Source organism: Vombatus ursinus, unplaced genomic scaffold, assembly GCF_900497805.2.
Source record: "Vombatus ursinus unplaced genomic scaffold, bare-nosed wombat genome assembly UNPS02014841.1, whole genome shotgun sequence".
Classification (NCBI taxonomy): domain Eukaryota; kingdom Metazoa; phylum Chordata; class Mammalia; order Diprotodontia; family Vombatidae; genus Vombatus; species Vombatus ursinus.
The window spans coordinates 35,918,558-35,932,165 of record NW_020954619.1 but is presented as its reverse complement, the minus strand read 5'-3'; the positions used below and the strand labels follow the sequence as shown (position 1 = coordinate 35,932,165).

General features: G+C 35.1%; 1 protein-coding gene across 1 annotated transcript in view; it reads right to left on the bottom strand.

The window, feature by feature from the left end:
- SNTG2 (syntrophin gamma 2) overlaps window positions 1-13,608 on the bottom strand; it is a 646,807-nt gene that overhangs the window by 110,213 nt on the left and 522,986 nt on the right. Inside the window, exon 14 of the mRNA XM_027840424.1 lies at window positions 12,142-12,351. Coding sequence (XP_027696225.1) covers window positions 12,142-12,351 — 210 coding nt within the window. The remainder of the gene's footprint in view (window positions 1-12,141; window positions 12,352-13,608) is intronic.

Below are 13,608 nucleotides of genomic sequence, written 5' to 3'. Positions count from 1 at the left end.
ATCTGTAAAATGAGCTGGAGAAGGAAATGGCAAACCACTCCAGTATCTTTGCCAAGAAAATCCCAAACTGGATCATGAAGAGCTGAACAGAAGTAATCAAGTAAACAACAACAAAAGACATAAACCTTTCCCCTCCAAACTTTTCTATTCCTGCTGAGGATTGCATCATCCTTCCAGTCACCCATGTTTGTAGTCCTGAAGTTGTCTTTGTCCCTTTAATCTACAATTCCCCTTATACAATCAGTTGTCAAATCTTTTCAGTTCTCCCTTCTCAATTTATTTGGAATCTGTCCCCTTCTCTCTACTTATGGCATAGTTACCACCTCTGTTTAAGTCTTCATCACCTCTTGCTTAGACTATTAACCTTTTAATTGGGTGTTTGACTGTCTCCTTTTCCAATCCATTATCCACACAGCAGTCAAAGTAATATTTCTAAAACACAGGTTTAACCATGTCATTTCTTTGCTCATAAAACTCCAGTGACTTTCTATTACTTGAGAGTTAAAATACAAACTCCTCACTTGTCATTTAAAGCCTTTTACAGTCCAACACCAACTTATCTTTCCAGACTTAGCTCACATTAGTATCCTTCATATAATGTCTCATTCAGCCAAACTGGTCAACAAGTTCTATCCTAAATTTAATATTTTATTTCATATCCCTATATTTTTGCAAAGGCTGTCACCCATATCTGAAATGTGATCCATTGAAGTATGTATAGAATGATTTTACACACACACACATTTGTGTCTAATTGTGGCTTTTAGGGCAGGGGTGGGTGGGGAGGGAAAAATAAAAAAGAAAACAATTACATGATAATTATATATTTAAAAAGAATAGCAAGTTGTACATAATGGATTTGCAGTTTCATGGGCAGTCATCTTTTTTTTTATTATACTATGCTATAGAAATGCCTATTTTATTCCATAAATTAAAGTTAAAAAATGTGATCCACTTCTTTGAATCCTTAATTTTATTCAAAGCTCAAATCAGGCATCACCTCCTATATGGACTCTTCACAGATAAATTAGTTTGTGTTTATTGATCTGTGAAAATGTTGTATTCCTCCCTCCTCCAATGTAATTCTTATAATAAGAATTAAGAAGAGATTCTAAAATGATACTAAAATTCCTTGGTGGACATGTACAGTGTTTTTTCTATGAGAGATATAAAGGCATAAATGGCATAAAGATTTAAGAACTAATATTTGTTTCATAAGTTCTCATAATTACTCTCTATGACTTGTAAAAAGTCAACTGGTTGCTATTGTATTTTTGAAAAATAAGCTATTTAAGTGAAACACGTAAAGGATCATAGATGTAGAGCAGCAAGGGACCTCAAATGTCATCTGACTGAACCCCTTCACTTAAAAATGACAAAACTGAGGTCCAGAGGGTTTGTATGATTTGCTTAGTCATATAGATAATAAGTTTCAATGTGCAATTTTAACCCAAACCTTCTGAATCCAGAGCCACTATTCTTATCATATTGTCTCTTTAACCACATAACTACATTGATGGCATTAACTTCAAAATAAACCTAGCTCCAAAACTACATTAAAAAACACTCAAAAAAACAAAATGACTAAGTAAATTAAAATTACAATAAGTTTCTTGTATGTAATGGAGGCAATTTAAAACTTAATTATGTAATTAAACTGGTGCTTTGGATAACAAATCAGTAATTACCTTTTAATGATCCCATAAATCTATTCTAATCTAGGTACTATTTAATATCTCACTGAATTTATATTAGGAGCTTTCTGTCTTTTTTTCCCCTAGGAGAAACAATGGAACATATATTCAATGTATCATACAAAATGTTATAAGACCTCTCATTAACATTAGCAGGGGATTTATGGATAACCTCAGTCTGGTTTCCTTAAGCATTTATCTGGAAATTGTTTTAAGCATTCAAAGTAATTATATTCTGCACCTTTTATCTGAAAGAGCTGTCTAAACATCAATTCATTAAACTTCATAACACCACTCAAAGACAGAAAATAGTAACTACATTTTATATGTAAACTAATAATGCAAAAAAGATTAAATAACTTATCTAAGGTTATCCTTTCAGTTCACCGCAAACTAGTAGAGAAGCATATTGTTAACTCATGGGTTGCACTGATTGTCAGAGAACTTTCTCCACTAAAAAGGTCATTTTCTCTCTTTTTCTTTTTAACTCTTTTAGTCTCTATAATCCTGAATATATTTGGCTACTCAAACTTGTGTTCCTCTCTTGGTATGATTCTGGATTTCTGAAGGTTAGGCTGGTGGAGTATAGTCTCTGATAGTCTCTTCCAAACTAGAATAGCTTCTGAAAACGAATTTCTATGTAAGAAAATTTTTATTGAAGTTTAGCAAAGCTCATCTTGTCATCCAAAGGTTGACCACTAGTGGTAATGCATTTTTTTCATCAATAACAATAGTCTCAATTGCTTCCCTACCCAAGGTATGAATGCACTCCAACTGGCATAGGTTTAGGGAGCCCCAGAACTAATTGAATTGCAGCTGCTTTGAATTTTTTAAGTAACTTTGTGTTATCAATATTTCTAAGTTATCTTTAAGAATACAGATTTAGGATGCATGTGACTAGAATTATAAGTTCCAAATGAGGGGGGATTTATTATCTCCCAAAGAATTCCATTCCACTTTTAGATACTTTGATTCATAGGATCCAAGGTCACGTAACTTATCAATGTCAGAGCTTATCTTCAAACCTGGATTGCCTGATTTGGGCAAGTGTTCTCTTTGCTATATCACACAGCCTGTCCAAGAAGCTTTGGGCTTTGTTACCCAGTTTCCCACTCAAAAGATGGGAAAACAGTAAGTTACAGGTTTGAGGAGGAGCAGATAGAGATTGGGGAAGGTGAGTTGTGGGTTCTAGAGTCTTGAAGCTATAAAGCAAACACAAATCTCAAAGGGTGGAGTAGTTTGGGTCTATTTGACTATAATGTGTGCTCTAGTGGATTTATCTTTTTCTTTATATTCCCTTGTGAAAGTCCCAAAGGTATGGAAATTTTCTGTAACTTGCACAGCTATGGGGAATAAATATAAAGAAATTTAAAAAAGACTAAGTTTGTTGTAAAGCAGGGATTCTTAATGTTGTGTTCATGTCTCTGTGTGTGAGTGACCACTTTGGCAGTCTGTTAAGGCATATAGATCCCTTCTCAAAATAATATTTTAAATGCATAAAATAAAAATCATAGGATTACAAAATAAAATAATTATATTGATATGAAGATGTATTTTTTCCCCATTCAATTTCACAGACTTCCTGAAATGTATTCTGGGACTTGTGAACCTCAGGTTAAGACAACCTGGAGAGTCCTGGAGCTTAAAAATTTTCAAAGCCTCATGTCAAAGTGTAAAGAACACTAGATCTGCAGTCAGAAAATCTGGATTGAAATGCCAACTCTACCTCTTTCTACCTGTCTGATGTCAGGTAAGTCCTTTAACTTTGCTGGGTCATAACTATCTCACAGGTAAAATGAGGGGGTTGGATAAGATGAACTCTAAGGTCCTTCTAAGATCTAAATCTGTGATCATATAAATCAGAGCTTTCCAAAAGTGGAATGGATTGCCTTGGAAGAGAATGAGTTTCTCTCATTGGAGATCATTAGTCAATAAGCACTTTTTAAGCACCTACTATGAACCAGGCACTATGCTAAGCACTGGGGATAGAAAGGCAAATGATATTCCTTATTCTTAAGCATCTTACAGTCTAATTGGGGACACAACATAAAAACACCTATGTACGAACAAGATGCATACTGGAAAAATTAGAAGATTTGAGAATGGTCTCAGTGACAGGTTGTGTCTCCTGCTAAGGACCAGCTCATTTAAGTACGGAGAGACATTCCCAGCAGATTGGCTAGGAGGTGATAAATTCATTGGCCCCGTTAAAAAAATGTAGTAGCTAGTTTTTTTTTTTTTTCTGTTGGCATTTCTTTGCAACCTCAGTACTTAGCACACAGTACTTGGCACACAGTAGGCTTCCTAAGTGCTGGTTCTCTGATAAATTGACAACATTCAAGAAAGAAAGTGAAAGTTTAATGTTACAAAATACATGGGCATTCAGAGGGAAAAGAGATCACTTTTGCTGTGAAAGCAGGGAAGACTTCATGGAGGAGATGATCTTTGAAATGGATTTTTAATGATGCATGGGAATTAAGTAAGAAGAGCTAATAGAAAGAGCAGAAAAATGTGAAGAGCATGTAATCTAATTTGGCTAGAGTTTACAGAATGAGAATGGGAATAACAAGAGAAAGGCTGATTGAAGCTGATTAACAGAGAACTTTGAATACTAGGAGAAAGAGTTTGAATGTTAGTGGATCATCCAAGAGAAATGAGTTTCTTTTCTTTCTGGATGTGCACCTTCTATTCTGTAGCACATCACCAGCCAAATCTATAAGGCAACTCTGGGCTATTGACTAATCCCAAAGTAGGAGAGTCATTAGAATAAATATAATTACCTCAGATTGTTATTTAGACTACATTTAGCCACATTAAGGACAGATAGGATTCCCCTATTCTCAGATCAGTTCTGAAGAGGAAATTGTTTTGAAATTTTGTTTCAAGCAAAAAATATGTACCTATAGGAGACAGTGGAAGAATATTTCTCACCAACCTTTCAGCTGGATTTTCAATTCCAGAGAAATTTTCCACTGATGCTATAGTCCATTAATATACATCCTTAGTCATCCTTATCCCAGACTTTGAGCTCTATTTCTTCCTTCTTTTACCTAATCATTCACGCTCCTCCAAGGAATTATCATGCAGCAAGAAACTCCTGAGTCTCCAGGAGTATATTTTTTGCCTTTGTTTATTATAGTTTCATAGTAAGGTGTAGCCAGCCTTGAACGATTTTATTAATTTTCTTCATAACTCTAGTGTATTGTTCAGTAACTATTCCTTATGACCTTTTTAATAAAAGTTCTTTTGTAGGGCCCTCAATAAATGTTTTCTTTACTTAAATGGATAATCTTACTATTTTCTATATTGCCTGTCTTTTAGATGATGCCTTGTGAAGATAAGCTAAAGTTTAAATAGATGAATAATGTAGAATATAGAGAGAAGAGCTGTAGTTTTTCATCAGATAAATGTAAGTGTGTCTCAGTAAATTTAAGATGAGTATTCCATTATCTGAGTGTTGAGTAACACAAGTAGACAAGATTTTGAATTTGTTCTGTGACTTATTAAATGGAAGCAATTTGGGTTTAAGTACAGTAGAAGAGATGAGTGATACAGATCTTTCAAACAACAAACAAACAAACAAACAAAAAACCCTGTTGTCCCTGGCAGGGATATACTGCATTTTCACCTCTGTGTGATGAGAACCTTCCCTTACTCCAAAGTTTACCTCTGGTGCCACCTTCTTCAAGAAGCCCCTCTTGATGCTTCTGGCTGAAAATGTTGTCTTTTGACTCAAATTGCCAAATAGCAATTTGTATTGGATGTCTTCTTTGCCTCTGACATTCTACCTTGTATAATTCTGTATTTACTTGTGCATGTTCCATTTTCCCAAGTAGAATGAAGATTCCTTGAGGATGAGGACTGGGTAATGTCTTTTTTTTTTTTAAATCCTTAACACCTTGCATTATGTCATTGAACAAATATTTGGTGAATTGAATGTATATGGGTCGTGTTGGATTGGTCAAACTTTAAAAAACTTGATTTTGTGATGAATAATAGACTATGATACTATGTTATATGCTATAGAGGATAGAGTGCTGGACTTGGAGTAAGGAAGACCTAGGTTCAAAACCTGCTTTTGACACTGTCACAACCTCTTAGCCTCAGTTTTCTCATATATAAAATAGGGATAAATAATATCACCCATCTAACAAGGTTGCTGTGAGTATAAGATGGTATATGTAAATAATTTATATTATTAATAACAACAATAATAATAAACATCATAACTATTATGATATGAGGAATCTCCATTGACCTGATTGAATATTGTCTCACTTGTTTGTTTCTCTTTCATTTTTACACTTTAGTTTCTATGCTGTAAAGCACTTTCTATTTCCTAAAGGGCTACATAGTTTTTTCTCCTTAAAATCTTCAATAAAAAAAGCATTTTGTTATTTAAACCAATATTTTTCATTTCTACACTCACAACACCTCTTATATAATGTCATTCTCTACATTTACATTGCCACCACCAAGATCCTCCATACTTCAGGCTTGGAGGCTATTGAAATAGCCTGTTAGTTGGTCTTCCTGCCTTAGTTCTCTTCCCACTTTAGAATTTCCTCAACTTAGTTGCTAAATTGGTCTTCTTAAAGTGCAGATCTGACCATGTCACCTCCCTATACAATAAAAAATAGTGGATCCTTATTACCTCCAAGATTAAATATAAAATTCTTCACCACTTTGCCCCTTCCTTCAATTCTAGTCTTCTTATACTTTTCCCTTCCATGTATTCAATAATCTATGGACATTGGCCTATATACTGTTTCTCACACCTGAAACACCATCTCCTGACTCCAAGCCTTACTTGCATCAAGGTTTAGTTCTTATGCCACTTCCTTCAAGTGAACTTTTTAGATGCTTGTCATTAGAGCTCCATAAAAATGTATGTGTGTACACATCTCTTTGGTTCTGTAGCTCTCATTGTGTTTTGAAGAGAAAATAGAAGCAACAAAAGAATTGATTAGTCTTGTCTTCTCTCTGTATGAATTCTTTTTGCAAGTAGAGATCCTATATCTTTTTTTATCCTTTTTCTATCAATAAAGCTCAAGAGACTTTTTGATTGTCCATAGCTTCCCTAGTCAGTTTCCAAACATTTTGATATTTATCATTCCTGATGCTACTTTTATAGGATAATGCTATCCTTTTATTTTCATTTTCTGTTTCCTAGCCTTGCTTCCATCACTTGTATAGGTATTTTTTTGAATCTCAGTTGATGGGTAAATTCTTTGATATCTTCAGACAAATCCCATTTTTCCTCCTCATTGCAATTGTTTCCCTTTGTATTGAGAATTTCATTCTTGAATATGAATGAATGAATAAAGCATTTTAACATATAATCAATACATTTGATAAAGTATCTCCCATCCCTTTCCTACTGGCATCCCCTGTAGCATTTTGGCTATGGAATCCTACAAACTGTTTCTCTAAATCCTTCAACATCTGCTTTCCCTTTTCTGATTCTAAATCTAGTGGTCCTTTTTCTAACTGTACTGCAACACCTTCGAAGAGTGTACTAATTCATTGAGAGTTGAGAGTTCACATCTAGTATATACAGAGCTGGGCCAAGGGTATGAAGAAATGCTTTGAATGGCTTCACACTGGTTTCCTCTTCCAAATTCCACTATTTCACCATCTTTCCAACCTCCTAACTTTGCAAACTTGGCATTATCCTTGGTTTCTCACTCTCCCTCACCCTAGATATCTGATCAGTTGCCAATTTTTGCTGTAGTTACCTCTACAATTTCTGTCACATCTGAACCATTCTCTTCATTCAGAAAAGGTACCATCCTATTTTAGGATCTCATCAGCTTTCACCTAGATTATTGCAAGTCTCCTAATTACCTCAAGTATCTTCTCAAATGCTGCTACACAATGCTGCCAAAATGATTTTCCTTAACCATACAACTGACTGGGTGACTTACTCAAATTCTATTGCTTCTTGGATAAAATATTAATTCTTTATTAAGCTTTTAATATTTTTCACAACCTGGACCCAACCTCTCTTTTCAACCTCAGTTGGACATTATAACCCAACCCCACTTCAAGCTAGCAAAACTAATCTTTTCTCTGTTCCTCACACACAATATTCCATTTTCTGCATGCACTAGCCGTAGTCTATGACTGAAATGCATTACCTGCTTACCTCCATCTCAGAGAATTCCTTTCTTCTCTAAAGAATGTAATTCTAGCACCATCTTCTATGTTCCTGTTTCTCCAATTTGCTAATGTGTTCCCTCCCAAAGTATTTACTCTATATACATTTATATTTATTCCTTTTTATAATTATACTGTACACACACACACACACACACACACACACACACACACACACTTGTTGTCTCCCTCATTAGAACGCAAGTTCATTCAGTCAGTCAGTTAGCAAATAAACATTTATTAAACACCTACTATGTGTTAGGTACTATGTTAGCATTTATGGAGCACTTTAAGGTTTACAAAGTACTTTATAAGTAATATCTGATTTGATCCTCACAGCAACCTTGTAAAGTAGGTGATGTTATCCCCATTTTACATAGAGGAAACTAAGGCAGATAGAAATTTAGTGACTTCCCAGAGTCACACAGCTAGTAAGTGCCTGAGGTTGGAATTTAACTCAGGACTTCCTAGCTCTAGGTCCATCACTCTATTCTCTGCACCACCTACCTCTGTGAGTGGAAGATGGACTGGAGTGTAAATAAGCTTGTGGAAGGGAGAACAAACAGCAGGATTTTGACAGGCATGGCAAACCATGAAGGCCTCTCCCAAGGTGGAAGCACCATCAGAGAAGAAGAGGGGGATTATACCAATGATGTTGTGAAGGTAAAATTAAAAAGGCCCTAGCAATATATTCAATATGGGAGGAGAGAGAGAGAGAGGGAGAGAGAGAGAGAGGGAGAGAGAGAGAGAAAGAGAGAGAGAGAGAAGTTGATGATAATATCTAGATTGCTAGCCTGGATAAGTGGGAGGATGATGGTATCCTTAACCATAGGGAAGTTAGGAAGAAGGGAGGGTTTTGGAGGAAAGATAATGAGTTCAGTTTTGGAAATGCTGAGTTTAAGATGTATATGGGACATCTAGGTCTAGATATCTAATAGGTGCTTGGAGATGTGAAACTAGGGGTTGGCAGAGAGATGAGGGTTGGTTAAGTACATCTGAGACTTAGCAGCATAGAGATGATAATTGAATCTATGGATGCTGATGAGATCATTAAGTGAAGTAATAGAAAGGGAGAACAGCTCAGTTACCTGGATGAAGATCCAGCAAAGGAAACTGAGAAGAAGCAGTCACATGGATAGAAGGAGAACTAGGAGAGGACAGTCTTATAAAAATCTAGAGAGAAGAGAATATTAAGAAGTGTCAAAGGCTACTGAGAGGTCAAGGGTAATGATTGAGAAAATGCCATTGGTGTGGCAGTTAAGATTGTTAGTAAAATTGGATAGGCAAGTTTTGATTGAATGATGAGGTCAGCAGGAAGACTATAGGGAGTTAAGAAGAGTGAAAGGAAAGTAAGTGGAGTCATCTATTATAAGACCTTTTCTAGGAGTTTACCCACAAATGGAAGGAGAGATATGGGATGATAGCTAGGTAACAGGGATGGATGGATCAAGTGAAGGTATTTTGAGGATGAGGGATTCATGGGCATTTTGTAAACATTAGGGGATCAGTTAGTTGACAGAGGGAGAGTGAAGATAAATGAGAAAGCAGAGATGATGGAGAGGGCAAGCTGTTAGAAAAGATGAGATGGATTGCAAGTAGTGATTTTTTCCCTTTTTTGCACTTATGTTTCCAGTGCCTTATACAGTGCTTGGCACATAGTAGGTACTTAAAAAAAAACCTTGTTTGATTGAGCATGAAAAAATATCTTACATCTTACATACATAAAACCATCCATACTCCAGTCAGACATTTACAAGCTGTATGACCTGGGGCAAGTCACTTGACCTTTCTTAGCCTCAATTTCTTTAACTGCAAAATGGGGATAATTATAGCACCTACCTAACAGAATTGTTGTGATGATCAAATGAGTAAAGTAAAGCACTTAAAAAAGATTTAAAGTGATACATAGATATTAGCTCTTATTTTTATTAGTCAGTGATTGAAGATCTGGCTAAGTCTCAGATTCCTCAATTCTGACCATCAGTTCTCATACCCTCCCAAGTAGCTAGAGAAAGTATGTGGGAATAGCTTGAGCATGGAGTAACCACAAGGAATGCCCTAGAAATGTTTTTTTTTTTATTACGTCCATGACATGAGTTTGTTTTCTTGTAGTTTACCTTCTTCCCTTAAAATGTGTGGCAGCAAAAGCTTCAGTCAATTAGAGTCTTTGCTTAGGCGGGTTTTCAGTTAATTGAGGTTTCACTTCTTACAAAACCAAGCACTCTATTTCTCAGCTTGACAATGACCTTTTCCCCTCAGGATTCAAACAGGAATTTTTTTTTGTACCTCTCTAAAAGATTTATTTTATATTTTTTTTATTTTTTATGAACTATCTTACTCCCCTACCAGATTATAAGTTTTGTGAGGCAAGGACTGCATGGGGTTTGTTGAAACATCCTATCTTTCCAGTTCTCTGCTTGCTATAATAACAAATATTTGTTCAATTGAATTCAAATGATCTGAGTCTGCCTTCACCCAAAGCATTAATGAACCTAACACTGCCACACACAGCATCATCCTTGCCTGGGTGATTTAGTGATTCTAAGGTAATTAGTGATTCTAAGGTAATTAATACATTTCCTTTAAAAGTATTGGCATGATCAGTGGCATTCTATGCTGATGTGAGGAAGGCTTTCACAGGGCACTGAATGATTAGGAAATTACCTAAGATTAATATTTGGCTCTCTGGAGTTATTGATGGAATTGCTACCAGTACTCCAAATAACTAATTAAACTGGATGCCCTCAGGGACAAAGTTATGTCAATTTCATTGCTATTATCACAATTCTACTTTCCTAAGCTTAGACTCTGGAGAATGCTATAGTAGTTACTGGAGGAATGATCAAATTATGCACAATAGAAAAAATGAGTGGGAAATAGCTAGCCAATAATAATAATAATAATAATAATAATAATAATAAAGGCTGGAATTTCTATAGTGCTTTAGGGTTTATTGACCACTTTACATTCACCATCACATTTGAGTGTTACAACTTGTGAAATAGGGAATATTATTCACTTTAGCCATGCACAGGAACGGTTGTCATTTTATCTAACTATACCAACAAAAATACCATAGTCAAAATGTAGAGACTTTTATATACAAAAAGTATAAACTTTAAAGTTTATACTGTGTTTTATGTAGACAAGTTCACAAGACTTCCACAACTCTGTCAGGGAGGTATATTTATCCCCATTTTATGGACAAGGAAACTGTGGCTCAGAGAATTTGAGTGACTTTCCATTGTCACTCAATATGTTGTAGGTAGGATTTGAACCTTTCTGTTGTGATACAAAGTCCCATCAGTCAGTCAATAAACATTAATTAAATACTTATTATGTGCCAGGCACTGTGCTAAATTGTCTTTTACATTACAAAAATAGGTTTCACTGTGCTTCTATCCTCTAATGTAAAATTATTTCAACCTCTATCTGCATATCATCACACCTGAGTAGTAAATCAAATATGGAACATAAATTAGAATTCAAAAAATTCATCTAAAGATATAACTAATACTTGGTTTACAGCATGCTTATGATGTCCATGATGTAGCACACAACATTAGGGGAAAATGATAACATTTTTTGTTTGTGTGAAATGTAATCTCCTCTGTGATATATCTGATTCATTTATGTTCTGTCATTCTTATTTCTGGTGATCTAATCCTCCTTGAAAGGGATTCTATTATTTTAGATAGTATATAGTCTAATAAATTCTTTGTAATTAATTCAATGTCTTTCCACTAGAAATTGTATGTGACTTATTTCCTGTCATCAGTAGGGGGAGAAAACACATGTGACAAACGTGAATATTTTAACAAAATTCCTTCTGAATCATTATGTAGGACAGAAAGGAAAATGATATTCTAGAAAATTGAATATCGGGATAACTTGCTGAGTCCTTCAATTTTTACGTGGTTATTTGGTCTTCTGTTAATACAATCTGCAAGACAAACTCATCTCTTCAGCCTATATTCAGAGAGCAGGTTGTTACTGGGCATCAGTTCAAGAATATCACAATTAAAAGCCTTTTCCAAGTATGAAAATTAAACATTTCCTCTTCACTTTTTATTTCTCTGATAATACATGGTATCACATATATGCTTAGCATGATTGTCATGGATTAACCAATACTTACATGGTAAATTACATTTTGTTATCAGAAAATAAACCAAACTTTATTAGAATGAAGAAAAAAATATTTTTCTAACATCTGACATATATGACAGTGATTTCCTATACTGGCTATTAAGAGTCAAAGGTTACTAATAAAGGATATATTACTTACCCCTGTCCTTTGAACTTCCATGAAAATGGCTCTTTGGAATGATTTTTCCCACACAGCTAGCTCGCTCCCTAGCTCTACATTGAAAAAGTGACTTTTCCCCTGTCCAACCATAACACTGAAGCAATATGGCCGTTGGTCTTCCAGGTCATAGTCCTGGTGAAGACCTAGGTAAAAGTTTGCTTGTAACCAGTAGTCATCAGCAAGCCAGAGCTGAAAAACATAGAATAAAAGTTTATTTGTTTGTTTTAATTGCTGGAAAGGTCTTAAGAACACAAAAAGGCATGTTAGATATGGAGGGTGCACAGAATATCAGAGGTAGAAGGGATCTTAACACAGAGGAAATATGTTTGAGAGGACCTTGGAAGGTTGAATATTAGAATACAGAATGTTAGAAAGGACCTTACTTGTCATTTAACTAAATCTCTTTATTTTAGAGAGGAAAAGGAAACCTAATAAGTAGAGAACTGAAGTCAATTGCTTGAGTACACAAAGTGAATAAGTAAAAGAATTAGGAGTAGAACTGCCAGGTCAGTCTTCTTTTTATTATGTAGTATATAAGTATGTGTATATATATATGATAAATATGATATATGATAATATATACTATATTAATAATAAAATGCATTTATGTAATATCCATGAATAACATAGTAAAATCCTTAAATATAACCTGGCAGTAGAGATTATTATCTATATATTGGAGAAAGGTCTCAAATGTTGATGGGACCAATGGGAAATACATATCATTGTGCTGAAATAAGTAATTGCTCTTTTGTGTAAGAACACAAACATGTGAGGAAGGTAATATAGTCATTATTATTCTTACTGTTCAGATGAGGAAACTCAGGTAGAACAGATGAATTGTACATGGAAATAAACCTAGAATGTACTGGAGTCAGGATTCAGACCCAAGTCTCTTCTGACTCTAAGTCTTGTCTTCTTTCCATTGCCCATTATATAGGCATTACACACACACACACACATACGCATATATATGAGTGTGTATATGTATATGTGTATGTATCTATGTATATGTACACTAGACCTATTATTTCATTGGTATAAAGAAAAATATGAAATATCTATATGTCCACTTCTATCCTTCTGTCTATCCTTCCTTCTTCCTTCCCATCTCCTGTCCTCTCCTCTCCATCCCCTCCTCCTCTCATCTCCTCTTTTTCCTCTCCTCTTCCCATCCTTCTTTCTTCCTCCTTCTTGTTCTTGTTGCCATTGTTATTCTTCTCTCTCCCTGTCACTAGCTCCTTCTCAATGCATATATTGTGTTTGAGTAACAGGAGAGAGAGAGAGAGAGAGAGGGAGAGAGAGAGAAGGAGACTATCTGACCTTTAGACCATGTGACTCTGAATAAGTCACTTGACTTTACTGTCCTCTGGCAACTCTCTAAAGAATATAAATTGCAGAGTAGGTGCTGTTCTGGATGTTCTATATGGGCAGATGAATTCTCTC